We start from the raw sequence: 25,489 nt of genomic DNA on the forward strand, positions 1-25,489 counted from the left end.
AAGGTTACCCTCAATCACTCCTATTAAGGAATCATTGAATTTATTATCTAGAATCTCTTAGACATGCTAAAGTAGTTGTTTAAAGTCTTAAGTGGGTCAAGGGTTTGATGTCTACCTGTACTAGGCCAAAATGAATGAAATGACATTCATCTCTTCTCTTATAGGCCTCTATTGTGTTTCAGTCTATAAGGTGGAAGTCTTTTGATTCATTGCCTAGTGCTATAACTCTTTCTATGGTTATTTTTTATGGGCAAGATCTTAGTTAGGGAAGAACTGATGCTACATTCTTTAGAACTATCATCTGAGTTAGATGTTGACCTAAATAATCTTCTCATTTTATCTTGCCACTTCACCTTCAACAATCAAATCAACTTCAATGACCTTTCAACAACTCTTTATGGCTGATTTCTCCGAAAAAGTTACAGTCTATGGGTTATAGCCAAAGCTTTTAGGTAGTATCCAATCAAAAGATATCTCTAAAGGTTGCAGGTTCAAATTTTAGGCCTACTATATTGGGACATAAAAAGTTATGAAAGAAATATGGACCTAGGGTCTTTGGATCAATGGATCAAGATCTCTGAAACCAAATGGAGTGGGGAGTGAGCAATAAAATTTGGGAAAGAAGAGCTAATAGCTAGTCCAATAAGAAGTTCTTATATAATAAAAGAAATAGAAAAGGTGATACTAGAACACTATTCCCAAATAATAGAACAAAATCATTAGAATAATTAAGTGCAAATAAAATGTTAATATAATATATCTAACATAATAATAGAATACTAACATATTAATTATTAAATAATTAGAAATTTATTTTAAAATAATAAAAAATAGAATAATAATAAAATGTAATAAAATAATACATAACATATAATAAAATATACTGATAAAAGAATAATATATTAATACAATATTCATAATTTAATGATAAATAATAAGATATTAATTATGGAATACTAATTAAATAATAATAACAAAGTAATAATAAAAAACAAAGATATTATTTATTGAATAATAATAATAGTAATAATAATAATAATAAAGTACAAATAGAATATGAATATAATATAATTAAATTAAGAATACAATATTGACATATTAAATATTAAATAGAAATAAGGTACGCTTAAAATAATAAACAAAAATAATAGAATAATAATAAACTAATAACAGAATAAAAATATAATAAAATAGTAAATCATTCATAAAATATAAAAATAAAAATATTTTTAAATTCATTATAGAATTATAATATATTAATATTTATAAATTAATAATAAATAGTAAGATATTAATTATTAAATACTAATAAAATAATAATAACAAATAACTAATAAAATGATAATTATATATTCATAAAATATTAATAAAGTAATAACAAAATATTAAATAAACTAATATAAAAATAAAAAATCAATTGATTTGATTCCAACTCCAAACAAACCAAACAAGAAAATTTGAAATATAAGATCAGCTTGAAAGGAGTATAAATGCAAATACCTTATATTTTGCTATGTATTTATACCGTACATATTTGCATTACCCTGTTGATATCTTATTTGCGACAAAGACCCACTAAACTTTCAGATTGTGACAACACCCCTCTCGAAAGAACACTTTTCATCGCCAAGATTCACTTTTCATCTTCTTCCCAAACACCGAACTCTCCGATCCCCGAACTAGAGCAGCGGCAGGGAGTTTCTTCGTCTCCCATTTCTCTCTCTTCATCCTCTCTTCGCCTATCGCCATTTTGTTTGGAGTTATGTTTTTTAAGGGTTTCATTCGGTAACCTTACCTATTTTTTTTTTTTTGGTTTCGTTTAATACTTTCCTTGACAAGCTCTTTGATACTTCTCCGAAAGTTAGCAACAATGACTTTGCCCATACATGAAAAGGATGGAGATAATCTCTCTGTTGATAAATACAACGTCGAAGCTTCGGAAATTCTAGCGAATGAAGCACAGGTTTAATGTTGTATTTTTTTTCTTTTGTTTTTCTTGGGTGCCAGGTGTTCTGTGTGTTTTAATTCATCAGTTTACATTGAATTTACACATTTTGATTTGGTATGTAGCATCTTCCGATTTCTGAGGCAACGCCGATATACGAGCAGCTTCTTTTGACATTTCCTACTGCTGTGAGCTCTTTTGCTTATTTTTGAAATCCTTCATTTTAATTGTTTGCTTATCAACTAAAAACCTCGATGTATTTTCCTTTTTCCCTGGCTTCTTGTATTTTCTTAGTTCTACTAATGGATGGCTGATGCAATGTATACTTGGCTGAAAGCATTTGTTGCACATGTTACTATACTTGTCTGACGGATATCACCTTTTGCTCCCTGATGTTGGTGTTGTACGATAAATTTGCATGCTACTTGCTTTTAACTATGATGTATAAAACTTGAAGCATGCATCACGCTGTGTCAGGTTATTTATCTTGTTTTGGCTGGTTGGTGATCAGGTTATTTAGGATGATCTTGAAAATTAATTTAAAGGTATAAATGTGAACAGTTATTTGCTCATGGTTGATATTTTTCACCTAGGTGATTGCATTGGTCGGAGAAAGTTTGCAGTTAGTAGAGATTCTTCTTGTTTATTCATGTCTTGTAGACTCAAATATCTTGATTAGAGCTGATAGTTTAGCTCTTATGCAGGGAATTAGACTGCATTGGGTCCAAATCATAGTTTCCAAATTACAGTTTACAGCGGTCATTCAAGTTATGGATCCCAAGGGTTATGATTAAATCATTTGGTTGAATCCATTTTTGAAAAAAAAAAGTCCTATGTTTATTATGTAAATCATACTAAATCAATTCATGATTTTTATAATTTCTGCAATTCATGGGATTTGAATCAATATGACTGGGACCTAATTCTGTACCTTGTCATTTCATTTGACAATTTTCTTTTCAACAAGTTTTTTTTTAGAATCCTTACTTGAATAATACCCATCACACAAGAGAAATAAAATAAAGTAAAATACATAGTATACAATCCTATCTACAATTCGGGCCCCTCAGGCATAGGAAGGGTCCTCAGGGACGAGGAAGGAGAAACATCGTAGCCTTATACTTGGGACCAACTGAACAAGGTGAAAGGGATGGTGGAATCCATCATATGGACGCCAAAATTGTTGCGGAATGGGTGGGCAAATTTAAAAAATTTCCTACATTCCTTTCAATTGGGAATCATATTCCCTGATTTTAGAATCAAGATTCAAGGATCCTACTTGAACCAGAACCGAACCAGATTTGAATCAAAAGAGAAGGGAGTGATTATACCTGATCCAGAGAAGTAATATCTCCCAAAGTTGGTGTTCACGCCCAAAGAAGACACCAAGATGAGCTCCCATTGAAGATGACACAGTGATGATGAAGCCGAACCAGCAGTGTTCGTCCCACGAACCAGGTTCTTCTGAAGAACTCGATGGAAGACTGTGAGCACCACAGTATAATCAAGAACCTTTCTTGATTTTCTCAAATTGAGAACTCAAACTGGCAGAAAAGGTGGCGGCTGCTGCTGGAGGAGAATGCTAGAGAAGAAGATGCCAAATTGTTATTTTCCTCTCTAGGGTTTCTGAGATCCTATCTCAAGAATGCAGAGAGAGCTCTTGAAAAACCTAGGGTTTGAATTCAAGTAATTCGAAATTAGGGTTTTTCCTCATCTTTCTTAATGATTAAGAAAACCTCCTAATCATATCAGGAGTTGCCCTTATCCAAATCTGTATTTGGATAAGAATTCTTCTTAATCTTATCTGTAGATTAGATCAGTTTTTGGGCTTAACCTAATCTCTGATCCGCCCCCTTAAGTGACTAATCAAATCAGCCCAGATCGAAATGGGATTTAGGCCCATTAAGTAATAAGTGCTCAATAGTCTTCCAAACTGCTGCTCAGTTGGGATTCTTTGTATGGCGTGGGACCCAAGCATTGATCTACACACCAGCCACATGGGTTCGGCCCAGCCTCTGTTATAAGGCCTAGCCGAATTCACTGGAAAGCCCAGTGAACCCCCTGAGCCCATCACATGGACCCCATGGGCCCAACACTTACACTAAGTGGTCCTTGGGCCAAGTCATCTCATAAAAACCCAGGGACTGTGGGCAGATGCAAGATTAGCCCATCATGTATTATCCTAAATGGCCTTACACTTAACCTCTCAGCCCATAATGATCAAGCACTGCCCGACAAGAGAGGACCTCTTCCTCGGCTGCAAGGAACAGTGTTACACTCTCTACTCACATGGATCCTGGGAATTAAAACCATTTGCAAACATTTTGAAACCATACATATCTATAAATTTTGCAAAACAAAATTTCAACGATTGAAATGCAGTTTGGTTTCCATCGGAGAGAGTGTATCCCCGATCATTACCTTTGTCCGACAAAAGGGCTTATCCCGTCACTATGATCACCCACTCAGATGAATTCTCAGACTGTCCCAACATACCCAGGTTTTGACCCCTACTAAGGATCTCACTAATTGGCATATCAAAGACAGCCCGATCCGACACCTAGTGCAGTACCATAATCGGGTCTAGGGGTCAGGTGTAACTTTCCAGTTTTGCCCATCAATCTCCAAGGTCTAGGGCAATACTGGAAATCTGGTCCGGTTCAAGGGTTCAAGTAATCCTACACTGCGTGTGCCTTGGGTCTCACCCTGGCAACTGAGACAAGCCACCCCAACAGTTGGCAACACACCAGTGTCAGCCTTGGCAGGATAAATCTCCCCAGACTTATCCAATGGCTGTGAACATTTAAAATTAACACAAGTCTCAATAAGTGTCCAGTTTTAAGGTCTTACACAGAAGCATACCACACAACATGAATCAAACATGTACTTTATTTATTTACATTAAATATCAAAAGTACATCAAAAAATGATTGAAGCTAAGGGCATACAAAAACTGTCAAACACAAGGTGATGTGGTTAGACTAGAGGTATTGGCTGCAGTATATGGGGTTGAGAAGGTCAAAGATATGGGTATTGATAGACTGATCATTGAGGGTGATTCAAGAACTTGTGAACTGGCTGAAGAAGGGGGATAGGGTGCCATGGCATCTAAGAAATGAATTCAGGTGATTTAAATGGCTCTCAAAAGACATGACAATCCAAGTTAAAATGGGTTAGGAGAACTGCCTACAGTCTGGTAGATGGTTTAGCTAAGCAAGGGGTGCAAAGAATTTCCATGTATTGGGCTAAATTGTAATTCTTGGGTTGGGTCAGCATTTTTTGAAGCTGTGTTTTTCTCTTTTTCCACAACCTCTTGTTGTAATTTTTGTTTTCTATTATTAATGAAATCATTTCTGTGTTGCTGATCAAAAAGAAAAAAAAAGAAGAAACAAAAAAGCAACCTGAATACTTAGACACACTAGCAGCAAGGTTTTTCTCAAACTCCATAGTGAACACTGCCTGGCCTCCCTTTCAACTTTCTAGTGAGCTGGTTCTGTGTACCCTCTATGCACCCACTTATACATCCCTATGGAATTTTCATTTCCTTGAGTATGAACAAGAAAGAAAGTTTACCATTACTGTGTGTCAACTTTTCTGAAGCTTGGTGTGCATGATTATCTGTTTCAATCTCATAATTGGAAATTCAAATCCTTACTTGTTTCTGGATAATGGTCTATGATATTTCTTTTATTCTTTTTTTAAAGTAGCATGTTTTACATGGGTGAATTATCTTATCTTTTTGCAGGCAAAATACTGGAAACAGTATGTAGAAGCACAGATGGCTGTGAATAATGATGATGCAACTAAACAAATATTCAGTCGATGTTTATTGAACTGCCTTCAGATATCTCTTTGGTATAACCTTCTTTACTATAACGCAAATCAGATTAGCCAATGTCATTTACTTGCTTTACTGTTCTTTAAATATCAAGAGAGAGAAAGAGAGATACAGAAAGTGGGGGTGGGGGAGAAGAAAGATGTTAATACTGCAAAACCCCTGGCAAACAACCAGCATACTGTGACTCCCCAGAAAGAGATACCAGATTAGCAACCAGAAACACTAATACCAATTGATTTTTTGATCCCCTGACTCAACAAATGGTATTATTTTCACTACACCCAACTCCATGTAGATGTAGAGGTTTGAACTCTGGATGAAGAACTTGGGGACAGGCCACCATCTTGGTCTCCTACCTCAGTCACTACATTTTGTTGTGGGGAAGGGTTGCAAGCTTGTTTGTAATGGACAAACCTACATTCTTACACTTGCCAGTGTGAGATTTGACCATTACACCAAGTAATGGACAAAAGGGCAATAGTATATACAAAATATAATATATAACATAAAAAGAGAAGAACCAAAACAAAACATTAAATCCTTTCTTCTTTTTCTTCTAGATGTGGGGAATCTCTCCCCACTATAGGGATGCTTGGCATCTTGTACACAAAAATTTTCTGTTATCTATAAAAAAACATTAGATCCTTTCTTCGTTATGCACTACGTTTACTAGTTATGATGTTAACATCTGCTCATCTGCTTTATAGTTATAGATGGTATTCCATTGTTTTCTGTACTCTGTTTTTTATTTATTTTCAATTCTCTAGGCGGTGCTACATACGTTTCATCAGGAAAGTCAATGAGAAAAAGGGAGCAGAGGGTCTGGAGGAGACTAGGAAGGCTTTTGATTTTATGTTGAACTATGTTGGTATGTATCAGGTTTATGCTCTCTTGGATGACTATTTTCTTACTCTGTTTCTTATTTGCTATAAGCAGCTTGTTATGCTTGCATCAATGCTATATATCCTGGATAAAAAAAACTATATTAAAAATTGGTGTTAAAACATGCCTTTCCACATGTAGATCATTCGGGCATCTGTGATCTGTATCCATCCAAAAGCAAAGAAGAAAGATGGGATTTTCAAAACTTCTAATTTGTGATAATAGGGATATTTTGGTAATTTTATGCATGGTTAGTAACATTGGCAAGATTTGGTGAAATATATCCCCATTTTGCTTGGGATGATATGAAGTTTTCTAAGTAATATAGCCTAAATTGCCCATCAAATCAAATATGGACACATGGCATGCTCAAGGGGCAACCTTGTCATTGTACGGGTTTCGGAGGGTAATTCTGACATTTCTCCCTTTGACTTGATGAGGAGCCATGATGGCAGACGTTACAACCTCGGCCCACCCTTTGCTATAGTAATGATAGAATAACGCTCGGCCATGTGGTTGCTACCTTAATGGCGTTGGCCTTAATGATGCCCGACGTGTGAAGCCATTACAAAGAGGCCATTATGTTGCTTCTAGGAGGGACCTCACCTATAAGTACGGATAACCGACCACAAGTAACTTCTCTTACACACTCTTGTTTTCCTATTTACTCTTGTCCTCCTTTCACTTCGACACCTTGACACCTTGACTCTTTGAGACCTTGGCTAACATAATAGTTGGAGTCCTCGCCCTTGGAACCACATCGGAATTCCAAGACTGTCATCACAGTTAACTTTACTGACATCAATTGGCACTGCCTTTGGGATACAATTACAATAAAATTCCACTTCCAATTACTATGCCCAATCATATAACTCTAGGATAGGAAACAACTCTCCCCCTTCTGTACCCCAAAATCATATCATGAAGGAGCAATTCCAATAGTTGATGCAGCGAGTGGCCTTCCTCGCCAACCAAGTTCATAATTTGCAGTAACTAATGGGAGGCCAATCTCTACACAACTGTCTCAGTAACACTCACGACTACCTTGGTAGGAGGTCAGTTGGCCCTTCGTTGAGTCAGTGCCTTGGAAGCAACACCAAGGATGACTTTTCCGAGGCTAACAATAGTAACTGCTTAGGAAGCTAACAATGCCAACAATAGTTCCTTGGAAGCCACACTAGTCGCCCCATTGGCCATTGCCAGGCAACAAAGGAACACAAATGAAAATAGGGATCAAGCTACACCTAGCCATTGCAATCCGAAGCCATATCCTTACGTAGGCCAGGAAGCAGGTGAAGGGATGGGATATCCATCATATGGATGGCTGAACCCTACAGGAAGGGCGAAATTTCAAAAATTTCTTTTCTCCCATCCGGGAATCGTATTCCCAATTTAGAAAGCTGCATTTTCAAGGTTCGTTCTTGTAACTAAACCAGACCAAATCTGAAACCAAGATTAGGGAGAGGTATACCTGATACGGAATCCATGCAAAAATGCTCCTCCCAACGCAGGTGTTGACGCCCAAAGAGTACCAAATCCTCCCTCCACTGAAAATGACATAATTTAGGATAAGGTAGGAGTAGTAGGTAGTTCTTCACCATGAACTTTTGATTCTTTAGCAAGAATCAAATGGGTTAGTGAGCACAACTTTAGAATTGTTTCTTCTAGCAAGAAATAGTATTAAGATCTAATGTTGACCAGTTCCAAGAAATGGAGATCAAACAGGGTAGGGCGGCAAGAGCATGGAGAGAAAGAACTGAAGGCAGAAACAGTCAAACTGTGTTGTCTTCTGTGTGTTTTTTCAAATCCGCCCTGCTCTTTATATATAGCCTTAAAGAGATAATCTCCTAACCTGATTAGGAGTTTCTTGATTCAAATCTTTATTTGGATTTGAACTCTTTAAAGTGATAAGGATAATCCCTTATCTTATCTGTAGATCAATATCAGCTACTTCTAATCAAATTAGAAGTTTCCTAATCCAAATCTCTATTTGGATTTGGACTCTTTAAGTGGATAAGAGTTATCCCCTTATCCTTATCTACTGATCCATACTCAGATTCGCCCCTATTTAATTAATCAAATTAATTCAGTTCGAAATGGGCTTTAGGCCCATTAAGCTTTTAGGCTCACTTCCTTTTTAATGCTGGCTAGCTTGGCTCTCTTTGTATGATGTGGGACCCTATTATTGATCTACACATCAGCCACATGGGTTCAACCTAGCCTTTGTTACAAGGCCTGGCCGAATTTACTGCTGAAAACAGTGAACCCCTGAGTCTATCACCATGGGCTTTTAACGGGCCCAACATTTACACTAAATGGTCCTTAGGTCCAGCCATCTTATGAAGGCCCAAGGACTATGGGCAGATGCAAGATTAGCCCACCGGGTATAACCCTCAATGGTCTTACACTTAACCTCTCAGCCTTTAATGATCAAACACTGCCCGACAAGAGAGGACCTCTCCCTCGGGTGCAAGGTGCAGTGCTGCACTCTCTACTCACATGGATCCTAGGAATTAAAACGTTTTGCAAACAATTTGAAACCATAATATATATATATATATAATATATGTATGTATGTATGTATGTATGTATGTATTTCTCTATATAAATATATTTTGCAAAAACAAATTTCAAACACATTTGAAATCCACTGTTGGCAGTTTAGGTTTCCATCAGAGAGAGTGCATTCCTCAATCATTCACTTTGTCCGACAAAGGGGCTGATCCTGTCACTATGATCACCCACTCAGGTGAATTCTCGGACTGTCTCAACATACCTAGGTTTTAACCCTCTCTAAGGATCTCACTGATTGGCATATCAAAGACAGCCCAATCCAACACCTAGCGCAGTACCATAATCGAGTTTAGGGGTCAGGTGTAACATTCCAGTTTTGCCCATTTATCTCCAAGGTCCAGGGCAATACTGGAATTTGGTCCGGTTCAGGGTTTCAAGAAAATCCACACTGCATGTACCTCAGGTCACACCCTGGCAGCTGAAACAAGCTACCCTGACACATGAGTGTCAGCCTTGGTAGGATAAATCTCCCCAGATCTATCCAACGACTGTGAAGATTCTAAACTAACATGAGTTTCATAAGTGTCCAGTTTAATGGTGTTACACAGAAACACACCATAATAACATGAATCAATTATGCACTTTATTCATTTACTATAAATGACAATAAGTACATCAATCTGATTGGAGCTAAGGGCATACACTGTCTAATAGCAGGAGTTCATTCGATGGACCTCCAAGATAAAGAAGAACCCCAAAATAGAGGAACCGATACAAGTACTGTAAGTATCACCATGACATTAGCCATGACACAGATGAATGCCGCCATTTGAAAACTGAAATTGAGACTCTCATAAGGGATACCCGAAGGACTTTGCCTTGAAGGATCAGCCAACTAGAACAACTTTGGAGTCGGTCGATCTCCCAACAAATAGACTCCTGGTTAGTGTCATCAACATTATTTTTGGAGGTACAACATCAAGTGGAGAAAGCTCCTCTGCTAAAAAGGCATACACCTGACAACTCCAGATCAGACACATGCTCAGAAGAAAGCTAAGTCAGAAAGGTCATCACCTTTTGTGATGATGATTGGTAGGGGGTCATCACTAGGGGTGGATTCAAGCTGAGCCAAGCCAAATATTTGTTTATTTGAGCTTGTGAATAGCTCGACTCGTTTCCACCCATAGTCATCACCCCCCATGACGACACATTGTTCGTTTTGGTAATAAACAAAAAAGAATTTATAATAATAGAGAAAAGTACATTTGATAGTGATGAGAGATCTCTAGAAAAAACAAAACTACAAGGAGAGCTGAAACAAAACATAGAGGAGACATTGAAAGAAGAAAGGAGAAATACATAAATCAAATAGAAGGGAAACTGTTAAGCCAACTACAGAATGTTCCGAAAACCAGAACCAAGGTCTTCTTTTGTGATTCCTTCAAACTCTGGATGAATGAGAACCCAATTCATAATTCCTTTGCAGCATAGCATTGAGATATGCTCCCTTGATTGAGCCTTTTCTTCAAATATTCTTCTATTTCTTTCCAAACTTCCCAGTAGACAACAAAAGGAATGCAGCTCCAGGCGATCTTTGCCTTGATATTTCCCCTTACTATTGGCCATTTGGAGAAAATCTCCACAGAATTGGGAGACCACCCACCAGACTTGAAGAGCCCAAAGAAAAGCCCCAGAAGAACTTGGAGAACAGACACTCAACAAACAAATGATATACATTCTCCTCAGCGTTCTCACAGAGATAGCATCTGCTAGCCTGGTGAAAACCTCTGTTTTGAAGATGGTTTATTGTCAAAATGCTATTCATCACCACTAGCCAAGCAAAAGCTTCCACCCTATGGGGGACAAGATTTCCCCAAATGCCTTTCAATTCTGCATTTTCTCCAATTGGCCTTGATAAATCCTTGTAGAAAGATTTGACTGGAAATAGTCCATTTCTAGCTTCTTTCTACCATCTTGAATCCTTCCTTTCCACTTGAGTTTTAGTTGATTGGAGTTTTGCCAGAAGATCCCCACACCTCATGAATTTCCTAATCAAAGAGAGATCTCCTAAATTTTGCACACCATACTTCTCTACCTTGATTGACTAAAAAATTCTCTACAATAGAGCTATTTTTCATGCCTAGCCTATATAGATGAGAGCAAAGATCACACAGCTTTCCAATACCCTGCCAATCATCTTCCCAAAATTTGATTGTTGTACTATCACCAACCTTGAAGGACACAAGATTGAGAAAAGTTGACTTGAATCACATAATCCCTTTGCACACGCTAGCTCCATAAGATGACTTTACTTCTTGGGAATCCTACTCGAAACAAATAACCCCATATTTACAAGCCACCACCCTTCTCCAAAGTACCTCCCTCTCCAATCCAAACCTCCACAGCCATTTCCATAAAGGAGCTTTATTGAAAATCTTCAATCTCCTTATCCCCAACCCCCATCTTTCTTTTCTTTGCAGAAGTGGAACTTCTTTTCAATCCCTTTAAGTTCCCATAAAAACTCCTTTTGCAATTTTTCAATTGAGTTTATTATAGAAACTGGAACCTTTAAAAGTGAAAGGCAATATTGCCAGAAGATTGGATAGCATACTCTTTATAAGAGTAATCCTTCCACCAAGAGATAGATACATACCCTTCCATCCTGCCAGTCTTTGGTCCATCCTTTCAAGAACCGTTTACCAAGTCGAAGAGATTGAACCTTTTGTCCCAGTAGGGAGTCCCAAGTAAGTAAAAGGGAAATCCCCCACCAAACAACCCAAAGCTGTTGCACAATCCTCCAAAAGAGATTTTGGGATATCTTCCACCCTAATCATCACACTTCTTCAAATTAATTTTTTTACCTACCAAACACTTCATAAAATCTGAGAATCTCTTTTAAATTCAGCACTTGCACAGTGGACTCATCCAAGAATATCTAAGTATCATCTGTAAGCTGAAGATGAGTAATGGAAACCTCATTTTTGCATGCTTTAAACCCTTCAAACATCCCAGCCTATGCTCCTTTACATAATAAGCAGCTTGCAACTTTTGCCACCAAAACAAACAACAAAGGTGTCAACATATCTCCCTATCTCAAGCCCCTTTGGGCTTGAAAAAATGTGTGAATATACCATTGACAAGAACTGAAAAAGAAACCGAAGAAATACACATAAACATCCAGCTTCTCCACCTTCCCCCAAAGCCCATCCTTGCCAGGATATCTTCCAGAAACCCCAATCTACATGATCTAAGCCTTCTCAATGTCAAATTTGCAAACTAAACCTTGTCCACTTTTCAGTCAGTCTTGAGTCAACACATTCACTCGCAATCATCATCACCCTATCAAGAATTTGCCTGCCTTCCACAAAGGCCATTTGGGTTGGTCCCACAACCTCATGCAAGACAGATCTTAATCTTCTAGATAGTGCCTTAACAATTACTTTGTAGGGACTTTAGATCAAACTGATTGGTCTGAAGTCCTTTACTCTAGATGCCCCTTTGACTTTTGGAATTAGAGATATAAAAGTTGCATTTGCACTCTTCTCAATGATCTTTTCCTACCAAAATTCATTCATCATCCTGAAAACATCCTCTTTTATCACATCCCAACAGCTCTTGCAGAAAGAGATATTGAAACCATCTAGCCTTGGAGCCTTGTCACTCTTCATAATATTTACTGCTTTCTAAACTTCTTTATCATCAAACTCTCTCCAATCAGTCCCTTAGATCCTCCCCAAACCTTCCCAGATCTACATCACCTAGGAAAACCTTTCTACTTGGGGTAGCCTTGTACAAATTGATATAGAAATTTCTAATTTCCTCCATCACTTCTTTTGAGTCATCAATAATTCTGTTTTCCTCCAATCTAGAGATGAAGTTCTTCCTCCTCCTACCCCATGTTTGAGCATGAAAGAAGGCAGTATTCCTGTCTCCTTCTTTTAGCCAAATTGCTCTTGATTTCTACGTCAACATAATTTCTTCCATATGAATCATTTCTAATAATTCCCCTCTTACACTCTCCTTCTGCCTTTTGCCTTCCCTAGAAAAAACATCCCTTTCCTCTAGTCTCTCCAAATCTACCATTTTTCTGAGCAACTCAGCTTTTTTGAATGAAATGTTCCTGAAGGCTTCTCTGTTCCAATCTTTTAAGTCCTCCCTTAGGGCCATCAGCGTTCTCATCAAAATGAAACCTGCCCTTCCTTCATAATGATAACTCCTCCATTTCTCTTCCACAAAGGCCACAAAAAGAGGGTGTTTAAGCCACATATTTTCAAATCTAAAAGGTTTTGGCCCATTAAGTTTGAGAGAAATTTTCTCAAAAGAATCAGCTTATGATCAGATAAGGCAAAGGCCAGAGTTTCCTGAACCAAGTCTGAGAAAAAGTCCTGCCACTCTCCATTAAAAAGAAATCTATGCAATCTCCTTAGGATAGGTGGATTTTGGCCATTTGACCACGTGTAGCCTGATCCCAGCTTGATACAATCAATCAACCCATTCCTTCTGACAAACTCACTGAAGCTCCCCATAGCCCTGGTTTGATTGTGATACACTCCAAAATTGTTTTCATGCTTCTCTCTTCTTCATTGGAAATTCTTGCCCTCCTCTCTTCCCAAACTGTCCATAATATAGTGGCCCTGGTACATCTCCACTAGGAGTGCAATCAAGCTGAGCCGAGCTGAACTTTGGCATGTCTTGGCTCGAATCGACTAAAATATTACTAGGTTCGAGTTCGAGTTTGGCTCGAAATATATTTTCCGGCTTGAGCTCGAGTTAAATATTCAACGAGCTCGAATTTGGCTCGAAAGCTCGAAAAAAATATTTGTATATTATATATGATATTTATTATAAAATATATAGTATATTTTGATAAAATTCCTAATCAGTACCCTGTACTTTGGCTCAAGTGACAATTTGGTCCTCGAACTTTAAAATGCGACAATTCAGTACCCGAACTTTCAAAATGTGACAATTCAGTACCCGAACTTTCAAAATGTGACAATCCAGTACCTGCCGTCAACCATTCTGTCAACCAGCCGTTAAGTGACACTTGAAAAGTAAAAAATGCCCTAAGAATGCCATCTAATTCTCTTTATCAACCATCCAAACATTGACAATAAAATGAACAGTCCCAAATTCTAGATTATTCTAAACAGTCACCAACTTTTCTGAATAGAAGAGGCTAGGATTTGGAACTGTTCAGTTTTTCGTCAATGTTTGGATGGTTTGTAAAGAGAATTAGATGGCATTTGAAGGGCATTTTTGACTTTTCAAATGTCACTTAACGGCTGATTAACGGACTGGTTAACGGCAGGTACTGAATTGCCACATTTTGAAAGTTTGGGTACTGGATTGTCACATTTTGAAAGTTTGGGTATTGGAATGTCGCATTTTAAAGTTTGGGGCCAAATTGTCACTTGAGCCAAAGTACAGGGTACTGATTGGGAATTTTCCTTAAAAATATTTTTATATTCTATATTATATATGTATGTATGTGTTAATTGAGCCAAGCTCGCAAGCTTTCGGGCCAAACTTTTTATTGGTTGAGCTCGTGCTTGAATAACTAATCGAGCTTACTCCAAGATTCAAACTTGTTTCGAGCTCAATTAGAGTCCAACTCGAATTGAGCCTAATCGAATTCGAGCCCAAACTATTTGATTAGAGCTCGATTCAATTGCTGCCTTAATCTCCACATTAATCTCTCTCTTCTCCTCAACCACTTGAAGGTTTCAGGCTTTCAGCCTCGAATACTCACCAACTTGTAGACAGTCCACCTGAATCCAAAGAGAGAAAAGAACTAATCCCAAATAATGTTAACAAATGGATAGGGGATTAGTAGGTGGTAACCGGTTTTACCATTTGTGAGCTTGTAAATGTATGACTGAAGGTAGCAAATGTTTACCAAGCCAAGTTGATGCGGATGCATGAGTGAAGCACCATATAATTTTTCTGATCTATGGAAAACACAACTAATATGAGTAAACATTTTAGATTGGTGACTAATGGACCTTGGAATGGTAACTTCTTGCTAAAGGAGGAGAAAAAGAAGATTTTGTTTGTGTTGCAAGATATAAAACATAAGGATGAAACTAAGAGAGACTGAGAGGGATTTATTATGTTAAAAAATGGAATATTGAATATCAGGAAAAAAAGAGTAAAAAACATTGGCTGTAGTCCTGTAACCATACAAAGCTTAAATACTGTTTTAATGAAACTGCTTTTAGTAACTTGCAATTATCTATAAATTCTTTTCTTGTTGATTGTGCTTCTAGGAACCGACATTGCATCTGGCCCTCTATGGATGGAATACATTGCATTTTTGAAGTCCTTACCGGTCTGTTCTTCATTCCTTGTTTCTTTTCTGCTTGTCATTTTTGGGTAGCCAGATGGTGGATTCTTTAATTTTTTTTATCCCTCTTTATTTTCTTAGAAGTTTCTTGTTGGCAGGCTTCAACTGCCCAGGAAGAGTCACAGAGGATGACTTCAGTGCGGAAGGCTTACCAAAAAGCTATAGTAACTCCTACACATCATGTAGAACAACTTTGGAAGGATTATGAAAACTTTGAAAACTCTGTTAGCCGAGCATTGGTAAGTTGTCTTAATTTTAAATATCCTGTTAGATTTGAACATTTCTTTTTTGAAAAGCAAAGTCAATTTATCAAAATTTGGAAAAGCAAAAATATAAAAGAGGCATCTATGCAGGACTGCTCAGACATCATCAACTGAGAATCATGGCAAATCACATGGCCTCAATTAAGGGGCAGTTTTATAACTGCTGAACCGATTCGCTTGTTGGTTTGAATTTTAATGGATAATATAGTAATGCAATGGAACATATAAGGTAATGTAGTTATCTCCATATGCCATTCAGAAGTTAATGAGCTCACACCCTACTTAATTCTATGGATTGTAGTAGTTATCTCCACATGCCATTCAGAAGTATCGGGTGCCTCGATACTTTGAACGTTGCTCTCAAGAGCTAAACATAAGCACCCCAAGCTCATACTTCTATGGATTGGAGTCCTTTTGCTTTTCTACTATAGATAAAGTCTCTTTTTGAATTTCAAGTTTCAACTGACATTAGGTTTGCTTATTTTTACTCAATAAAAGAAACTTTTTATTGGTGACCAGATGGATGAAAAACTTGAAGATCGAGGTTAAGTAATTCATGTTTGAAGAAACATGGACAAAGGTAGACATGACTTTGAAGATCTGACAGGTGAGGAGGGCATTGGTGATACTGGTAGGAAACACAACCTTGTGGTTTTCAGGGTATATTGGAAGGAGCTATACATATCAACCGGATGAGTTAATGGAAGAACTCAATGTACAAAGGTCGACTAAGATACAATATAGAGAGGACCAATAAGAAAGATTCATGGAATTACATGAATGTTATGGTGAAGGAAAGAGACATCTGACTTGCTTTCTGTAAGGTAGAAAACAATAGATGGAGTTCAGTATTAGAGGTGAGAGCTGAGGAACGAATTGGAGGATATTTTATTCAAAGAGGAAATTAGTATCCTTCAACAAAATGAGATTGCCTAGGCTTTTCTGGACCATTTTAAATCCATTTTTAAAAAGCCTTTGGAGGATAGAATTTGGGTTGGCCTAAGTTGGAGGAGTCAAAGGGTGGTTGGAAAGAAGGTTTGATATGGATGAAATTAAGATGCTAGTCTTTTCTATGGATAGAGTTAAGGCCCCTGGTCCATATGGTTTTACAATGGCATTCTACCAAGATTGTTGTGAGTTTTTAAAACATGACATTAAAAAGTTGTTTGATGAATTCTTTGAGAGGGGGGTGATAAATCCATGCCTCAATTCTACTTTCATTGCTCTGGTTCCTAAGAAAGAGGCCTTACACCCCAAGGACTTTTGGCCAATCAGCTTGGTGAATAGCCTATACAAGATCATTGCTAAAGTGCTTTCTCGAAGGATTAAGGTAGTGCTACCTTCCATAATTTAAAGTCTCAAGGGGCCTTTGTTAAGGATAGACAAATAATTGATCAGATTCTAGGGGTGAGCATTATTCGGTTAAAACCGAATTACCGAACCGAAAATTTCGGTTTTGGTTTTTGGGTAATTCGGTTCGGTTAATTCGGTTTTTAGCAATTTTGGTTTTCGGTTTCATTTTTTAGATTTAGAAATTCGGTTAACCGAAACCAAATTAACTAAAATTCATTATATAATATATAATAAACAATATATAATATGCTATATATTTATATATTAATATATTATATATAATGTATTATAATGAAATTAAATTTCATAATATATATATTATAGGTTATAATATATAATATATAATATTATAATATTAATTAATGAAATTAAATTTCATAATATATATATTATAGGTTATAATATAATATATTAATATATTATATATAATGTATTATAACGAAATAACTGAAAACTGAACCGAAAATTCCAGTTCGTTTATTTCGGTTTTATTGTAATTCAATTTCGGTTTTGGTTTTCATTTTTTATTTTTGTTTTAAAAATTTTGGTTTATTCGGTTAAAAACAAAACTGAATAAACCGAATGCTCACCCCTATCAGATTCTAATCACCAATGAAAGTGTGGAGGAAATGAAGAGGGCGGGGAAGAAAGGGTTTGTTTGTAAGTTGGATCTAGAAAAGGCGTATGATTTAGTTGATTGGGGCTTCTTGTTGGAGGTAATGAAAGGTTTTGGCTTTGGCAATAGATGGTGAAAATGGATATTGGGATGCATTAAGACCTGTCATTATTCAATATTGGTCAATGGAATAGTGGTGGATCATTTCCAATCTATCAGAGGGATTAGACAAGGGGATCTTCTCTTTCCGTTTCTCCTCACTTTGATTGCAGATGTCTTTGGGAGACTTGTAGACAGAGTTGATTCTAGAAGACTAATTAGGGGTTGGCGGGTGGGAAGAGATGAGGTTCCTATTACTCACCTACAATTTGCTGATGACACCATCCGTTTTTGTGAAAAGGGTGACATTAGATGGGTGAGAAGTTTGAAGATGGTTGTATTACTATTTGAAAGATTGTCAACATGAAAATTAACTTTGAGAAGAGCTGCATTGTGGGATTGAATATGGAGGATAAGGAGATTACTGAATTTGCAGGAGTCCTTGGTTGTTCTATTGGTCAATGGCCTATGTCTAGGAGTCCTTGGTTGTTCTGTTGGTCAATGGCCTATGCCTAGGAGTCCTTGGTTGTTCTGTTGGTCAATGGCCTATGCCTTATTTGGGGTTACCACTAGGGGATAATCCTAGGAGTGGCAACTTTTGGAACCTTCTAATTGACCGCTTCACTAAGAGATTGGCCTTGTGGAAGAGCAATTATCTATCCCTTGGTGGTAGAATCACTTTGATTAAATCCACACTTGCTAACTTGCCGGTGTATTTTCTGTCAGTTTTTAGGATTCCAGGTGGGGTTTGTAGGAGGCTAGAGAAGCTGATGAGGGATTTTTAATGGGAGCCTAGGGAGGAGAAGAAGGATCATAGAGTGAGTTGGGAAGTTGTGTGTAGAAGCAAGAAGTATGGAGGATTATGTCTCGGAAGTATACAGGAGAGGAATACGACATTGTTAGGAAAGTGGTTGTGGAAATTCCCTTGTGATAGAGACAAGTTGTGGGCAAAGGTGATCATTAGTATACATTGGCTTGTGACTGACGGATGTGACTTTGGCACTTAAGTTCGTGCTACAAGAGCTTCTCCTTGGAATTCCATTTGCGACATCCTCCCTTCTTTCCTTTGTCATATTGTATAGTCCTGGGTCTGGATCTCTCATAAAGTTTTGGGATCATGTTTGGGTGGGCAATTTACCTTTAAAGACACATTTCCCCTCACTTTATGCCTTATCCAATTGTAGGGAGGAACCCATTTCTTTTGTGGTCCATTCTACTATTTATGGTGTTGTTTGGGACTTGGGATTCATAAGGGGTCTATGAGAGCCTGAAATTACAAGTGTTATTATTGGCTTGCTTCAAAACCTTGACGGGGTGGTATGCTTGGATGTTTCAAGAAGGGATAGGAGAATATGGACTTTGTCCCCTTCCAGTTCCTTTTCTTGTGCCTTTTTTTTTCTTACCTTATACAACCTAGAGATAGTTAAGGTTTGTCCTTTCTAGTGAAGGAGGTTAGGAGCACACCCATTCCGCATAGGGTGGGTGGTTTTTGCTAGGAAGTTTATTTAGAGAGAATTAATACTTGTGAATTAATGCAAAGGAAAAGACCTAATTGGTGTCTTTCCCCTCATTGGTGTTCTCTTTGTACGGTTAATGGTGAGAATTGCTTTCACTTACTAATCTCTTGCCCTCTTTCTTCTTCAATTTGGGAATGGTTCTTTTCTTTGTTTGGATGCAGGTGGAACCCTCCATCAAATGCACAAAGCCTGTTCGCCTCTACTTTCCTCAGTTGGTCAAAGAAGAGGGGCAGAATATTATGGAAATGCACGAGAGCGGTAGTTTGTTGGACAATTTGGGAAGAAAGGAATCATAGAATCTTTCTTGACAAAGAAAGAAGCAGAGACACTATTGTTGAAGCCATTCTTATTAGAGTTCTCCATAGGGTGAAGACATTGGATCTCTTCAAGAATATTGTTGCGATGATTTATTGAGAAAATGGAGGGAGGTGGCTGGTTCTTCTCCTCTTAGGGAGGTTACTAGACCTAGTTGGTCCTCCCTATCCCAAGGTGTCGTTAAGCTTAATTTCGACGATAGTAGTGAAGGTAATCTGGGTCCTTCTGGAATCAGAGGTCCCTTAAGAGACGAGGAAGGAAAATCATTGCTATTTATTTTGGACTGATCGGAATTGGTGATTCTTTGAGAGCGGAGATCATGGTGGTGGTAGAAGGTGTCCAAAGGGCTAGAGAGCTGAACGTTAGGAAGCTTACCATTGAGGGTGACTTGAAGCTTGTGGTTGAGTGGCTCCAAGGTGAAGAAGAGGGATGGTGGTCCTATATCTTTGAAAAAAGAAAAGTTTTGAGATTGTTTCAGGGGATGGAGGTGAACTTCAAATGGGTGAGAAGGGATGCCACTGTACTTGCTGACACTCTTGCTAAACAAGGGGTGGGAGGGGATAGTTTGTTTTGGGCTGTTTTGTAATAGCTTCTTTCTTTGGGGAGGGCTAAGAGAGTTATCTCTCCAATTATCAAAAAAAGAGAGTTTATCTCTCCCCTTGTTATTCTTGTACCCAGTTTCCCCTTCTCAATTAACAAAATTGGTTATGTTATTAAAAAAAAAAACAATTTTGGTAGAAAGTTGGAGCGCTCCAGCTAATCCCAGGTGCACAGTTTTAAACTTTGGCCCAAAACAAATGGTCCCTATTTACCCCCTGTTTTGCTAATACATCGGCCATTCCATTTGCTGCCTATCTCCCCGAACATGTGCCTGTTACTCCAAGGTGCTGAATTTATTTGTCTTCTCCAAAATATGATCAGTTTTAAATCCTCTTCCACTTCCAAATCTCTGGGCTCTTTTATAACTGTTTTTTTTTTTCTTTCTTTTGAATGTTTTTCTGCACTCTTGAGGAGTTAACCTCTTGTGTTAATGAAATGTTCCTGTTATTGATCAGAAAAAAAAAAACCAATTAGTCCTGAATAGATGGCCTCCACCATGCCTAGGTGATTCCTGAACAAACTCCCTATGCCTGCCCTCCCTAGATTTCCCTTAGAACTGCAAAGTTTGGTTTGATTTTGTTTTCATCTAGGATTTTCAATCCATAATCACATTGTCTCTCCTTTTATCTGTTGTACCACCGCTAACCAAGATCTTACTTTCTCATTAATTGAGAACATTGAAAGAGTTTCAAAGATTTTACCCTATGTGCAACTCTGACTTTTATACCTTCAAAAAGCTCTTCCTATGACCTGTTGTTGTCATTGAAAATTCTATGGTTTCTTTCTTCACAAATAGTACACACCACAACTTCCCTTGGGGGTAGATTCAAGCCGAATACCTGCCTATTTGAGCTCGGCTCACCAAGATAATGTTCGGCTTGAGCTTGATTCGAGCTAGAGACTTGAGCCCAAATTCGACTCAGCACAAAAGCTCACAAGTTAGAGCTTGGCTCAGCTTGAGCTTGACTATGAGCTAAGCTTCCTATAAAAAATAAAAATTAAACATATAAGAATTATTTTTTATTTTGCATACAGAAAAATTGAGAATTATAAAAATAATTTATTATATAAATAAAAAATAAAAATATTATGTATAATATTTATAATTATATATAAAAAATAAAAAATATACATATAAAAATTGTTTTTATCTTATATACAAAAAAAAGAACTGTGAAACTTTTTTATTATTATATATATAATAAAAGTTATTTATTATATGTATGTTAGGCATGATTAGGCTTGCGAGCCTCATGAGTTGAGCTTCACTAGGCTTGAGCTTGGCTCGAAGCTCGGTTTCAACTGAGCTGAATCGAGCTTTTCATGAGCCGTGCTCGAATAGCTCGTGAAATGCTCAATTTGTTTCCACCCCTAACTGCCCTTATTGCCCTCCACATTATTCTTTCCCTTTTTTGGTTGTAGGGGGCACCCACCTATAAGTTATAACCAAGAGTAGAAAACTCCTAGGCACAAGATACAAGAAGATGGGGGATTAGTGGTGGATGGTTTCCTCACAAGCTTTGTATATTATTCGCGTATGAGGAGAGAGGCACATGTTAGGCCTCCTTTTCTGCAGCATGCCACAACTATTAATCTTTCCATGGAACACTTCCCAACATAAAGATTGAACTTTTTGGAGGGATAGTCTTGCACAAAATCTCTTTCATTGGGAAGTTCTCTCCCAAGGAATCTGAATGGATGACTAGGTCAAGAAAACTACTCAAGAAAAGGAGTCAACTGGGGTGAGAGCCCAAATTCTACCATCTTCCCAGTTGGATCCAAGAAGATTGTATCCAATTTGGCCAGTAAAAGGACAAGGGATTTGCATACATTATCCCTCAAACTCCTTTTGAAGCCCTTAAAGTTAACTTTTCTCAAAAAAAAAAAAAAAAAAAAACCCATCTGAAGCCTAAGTCTCAATTCAACCTAGAGGAGGAGGTTATTTGAAATCCATAGATTCAAACTTGTAGTTGGAAAGGGAGTAAAGTGAAAGGAGTTACAACTTGAGAGGCAAGTTACCAAACCACAGATCCTCCCAGAATAAGATTCTTGTCCTACAACCCACATCAAAATCAGTTAAGTTACGAAGAAAGGAAGGTAGTACCTCATGTATTGCTTTCCAGAGAGAAGTTGAATGCTCCCATTGGCCCTATGCCAAAGTCTATCCCTTGCAAGGGGAAATCTCTACAACCACTTACCTAGCAAAGCTATATATCTCTGAATCAGGTTCCTGGTACCATGCCAACTCTGTTCCTTGGATCTTTACACCTGCTCCCATTATACCAAATGATCCTTCTTTTTGTCCCCCCAGTTCCCATAAGAAATCCCTCATGTGTTTTTGCCTAACCATTTTTTCTGGGATATGAAACGTGGACAGGTAATAAATGGGTAAATTGGCTAGCATAAATTTATTTAAGGTCATCTTCCCTCCCATTGAAATGTAGTTGTTTTCCAAAGGGCCAATGCCTTAGCAAATTTCTCCAGGGCAGGTTCCCATAAGCCTTTTGCTCTCAGGTTGCACCCCAAAGGAAGTTTAAGGTACTCAAATGGCCAATTTTTGACCTCAGAACCTAGGATACCTGTGAACAATTGAGCCTCATCCTCTCCCAAGCTCCCAAATTCCTAATTCACCCTTATATTGGAAGCCCTTTGAAAGATAATGACCATGTCCTTTAGATTCCTCAAGACACCTTCATCACCCCCACCTTCCTTCAATTCATCTAAGTGTTGACAACTTGAGAATCACCTCCTGCTTTCAATCATTGGAAGTTCAATGAATACATGAGCTTCATTTAAGCTAAATTTTGAGACTCATTTCACTTTGTTTAGCACATACCAAAAACCATGTATGGAAAAGAGCTTTATGTACTTGAGGCTTATTATGAATAAGAACTTATGCATTTGTGAGACTGTAATTTCTTTTCATTTGTTAATTAGCATATTGAAAACCATGTATGCACAAGAGATGTTCTATTCATCATCTCTTGAGAAGCACATGGATGGAAAACAATATGTGATTTTGCTGATAATGTTTTCTCTAGGCGAAGGGATTGTTGTCTGAATATCAGCCAAAGTATAACAGTGCAAGGGCTGTCTATAGAGAGCGAAAGAAGTACATTGATGAAATTGATTGGAATATGCTTGCTGTACCCCCAACTGGTTCATACAAGGTGGGTTTTTAAATCACTCTCTCTCTCACATGTTAAGTGAGCACCCTAGGGTTGAAAATATGCACATGTGCAAATGTATTTTATATAATTTTTTTGGTTTCTCCGGATGACTTTATTTCTGACCTAGTCCTTCTGAGTTTTTCCACTTATCTTTGTCAGCATACACATTTCTGCCACACTCATTTTTTGTCATGTTATTTCTTGACTGCCCAAAACTTTGCTCCATACAGCATTGCTGTTTTATATACATTTTAACCTGAGTTGTATTTGTCTATCAAGTAAGACTCTGGATGCAGTCCTTTGTTTTTCCATCATGCTTTGATTCTATCATTCTATTGGCTACATCCTCTTCAATCTCTCCCTTATTATGAATTATTGAACCAAGGTAACAGAAGAGGTCACATTGAGTTCTCTCTTTTTCTCCAATTCCAAGTGTACCCTGATTTGAATTCCTATTTTTATTAAATTTAAATAGTGTATATTATATTTTGGTCTTATTATTTTAGTACCCTGATTTGCATATATGAGAAATCTAAGTGGTGTGCTTTGCTCGACAGGAAGAACAACAATGCATGGCCTGGAAAAGGTTATTAGCCTTTGAAAAGTAAGAATGCCATTATTTATTTTCTTCTTTCATAAGTGATATATTTGAGCAAATCAGATCTTTGGATTTTTCTGATAATTTTTGGGAATTGTTAGAGATAAAAAATTGTAATGTGAACCCGTTGGTCTAAACTGAAGTTGGATGTATGTTTTTCTTTGTTTGGGGTGTCATCTAGACACCTGATCAGCTTGTATCTGTTTTTGTTTTAATAAAATTTTTACTCTTATAAACTGAAGGTTGCCTTTGCCTTCTCCAGGTGTCTACTGGTCACTTACCTATGTACTTTTCTTTTCTATTAATGAAAATTTCTTTTTATTATAAAAAAGTGGGAAAATGATAAAGGGCATTGATATATTGTTTGCTAAGACCTGTTTCTCCAGAACTGTTATTTCCTTGAGTTTTGTGCATGGGAGTTGATTATGAATTGCCGTTTTGGTGATTCTGAGACACCAGGGAACATTTTGGCAATCTCCAATGCGATGTAGTGAAATTTAAATGATGTTTTACATTTTAAACCTGTAATTTTGATAGGTGAAATCCATAGGATTTTAAACGCCAAATCATCATTCTTCCTACCAAACATGTATGTACTAGAAGCCTTGCCACAATTTTTTTTGGTGTTGTTTTGCTGATTAAAGTAAAATGGCAATGCCAAGAAGCGTAGCCATGCCAAACACTTTCGGCATCAATGGGTTTTACTAGCAATAAGTGAAAATCAAGAATAGTACTTTTCTCATTAATCATACACAAGTAATATTCCTTCCCCATAAGTGAATATGGTTATACATTTCATATAAAGTTGACTTGAGATCTTCTAACTTTAAACTGATAATGATAACTTACTTTTCAGAGGGAATCCTCAAAGGATAGACAGTGCATCCTCTAATAGAAGAATTGCCTTTACATATGAGCAGGTATCAAAGAGGGGTGGTTAATTTAGTGCTTCTTGTGTCATTATTCTTCTTGGAAATAGTTAATCTCCAAAATTTGTCCTTGATTTTCTTGGAAATCAAAAATTCTGTTTGGGTCGAATATATTATTGAAGCTTACTTGTAGTTTGCATTGGATATTCTTGAATTTTCATCTTGAATAATCTGATTATTCATTCCTTGATCTGTGTAATAATTGTTTGAGCTCACATGCCTGAGTATTGATTTTGCATTTACTTTCAGTTTGAAATTGAACTTTGAACTGCTGGGGAATGTATTCCATTGTTCAACTTACGCACCTGTTGATATGTCTGTAATATCTGAGATGGCATAAATACAACAATCACAAATAAATTAGAAAAAGATGAAAATGCATTAACAAATGAAAAATTAGAAAAAAGAACAATAATATCTAAATCAGATAGTAACTTTTCTATGTCATGGAAAGATCTATTAACCATGCAAGCGTGCTTGAGTGATTAGTTGGTCTTGTCAACT

At 37.2% G+C, this 25,489-nt stretch overlaps 1 protein-coding gene across 2 annotated transcripts in view; it reads left to right on the forward strand.

Annotated features, from left to right (window-relative positions):
• Nucleotides 1-1,561: 1,561 nt before the first annotated feature.
• The window catches only part of CSTF77 (Tetratricopeptide repeat (TPR)-like superfamily protein), an 86,282-nt gene continuing 62,354 nt past the window's right edge, over nt 1,562-25,489 (forward strand). For both annotated transcript variants that reach the window (XM_010281161.3, XM_010281162.3), the window contains exons 1-9: nt 1,562-1,963; nt 2,071-2,133; nt 5,691-5,800; nt 6,551-6,651; nt 15,449-15,510; nt 15,624-15,764; nt 23,330-23,458; nt 24,016-24,062; nt 24,913-24,976. In XM_010281161.3, coding sequence (XP_010279463.1) covers nt 1,871-1,963; nt 2,071-2,133; nt 5,691-5,800; nt 6,551-6,651; nt 15,449-15,510; nt 15,624-15,764; nt 23,330-23,458; nt 24,016-24,062; nt 24,913-24,976 — 810 coding nt within the window. In that variant the 5' untranslated portion in view covers nt 1,562-1,870. The remainder of the gene's footprint in view (nt 1,964-2,070; nt 2,134-5,690; nt 5,801-6,550; nt 6,652-15,448; nt 15,511-15,623; nt 15,765-23,329; nt 23,459-24,015; nt 24,063-24,912; nt 24,977-25,489) is intronic.

Source organism: Nelumbo nucifera, chromosome 4 (genome assembly GCF_055504915.1).
Source record: "Nelumbo nucifera cultivar China Antique chromosome 4, China Antique-T2T, whole genome shotgun sequence".
NCBI lineage: Eukaryota > Viridiplantae > Streptophyta > Magnoliopsida > Proteales > Nelumbonaceae > Nelumbo > Nelumbo nucifera.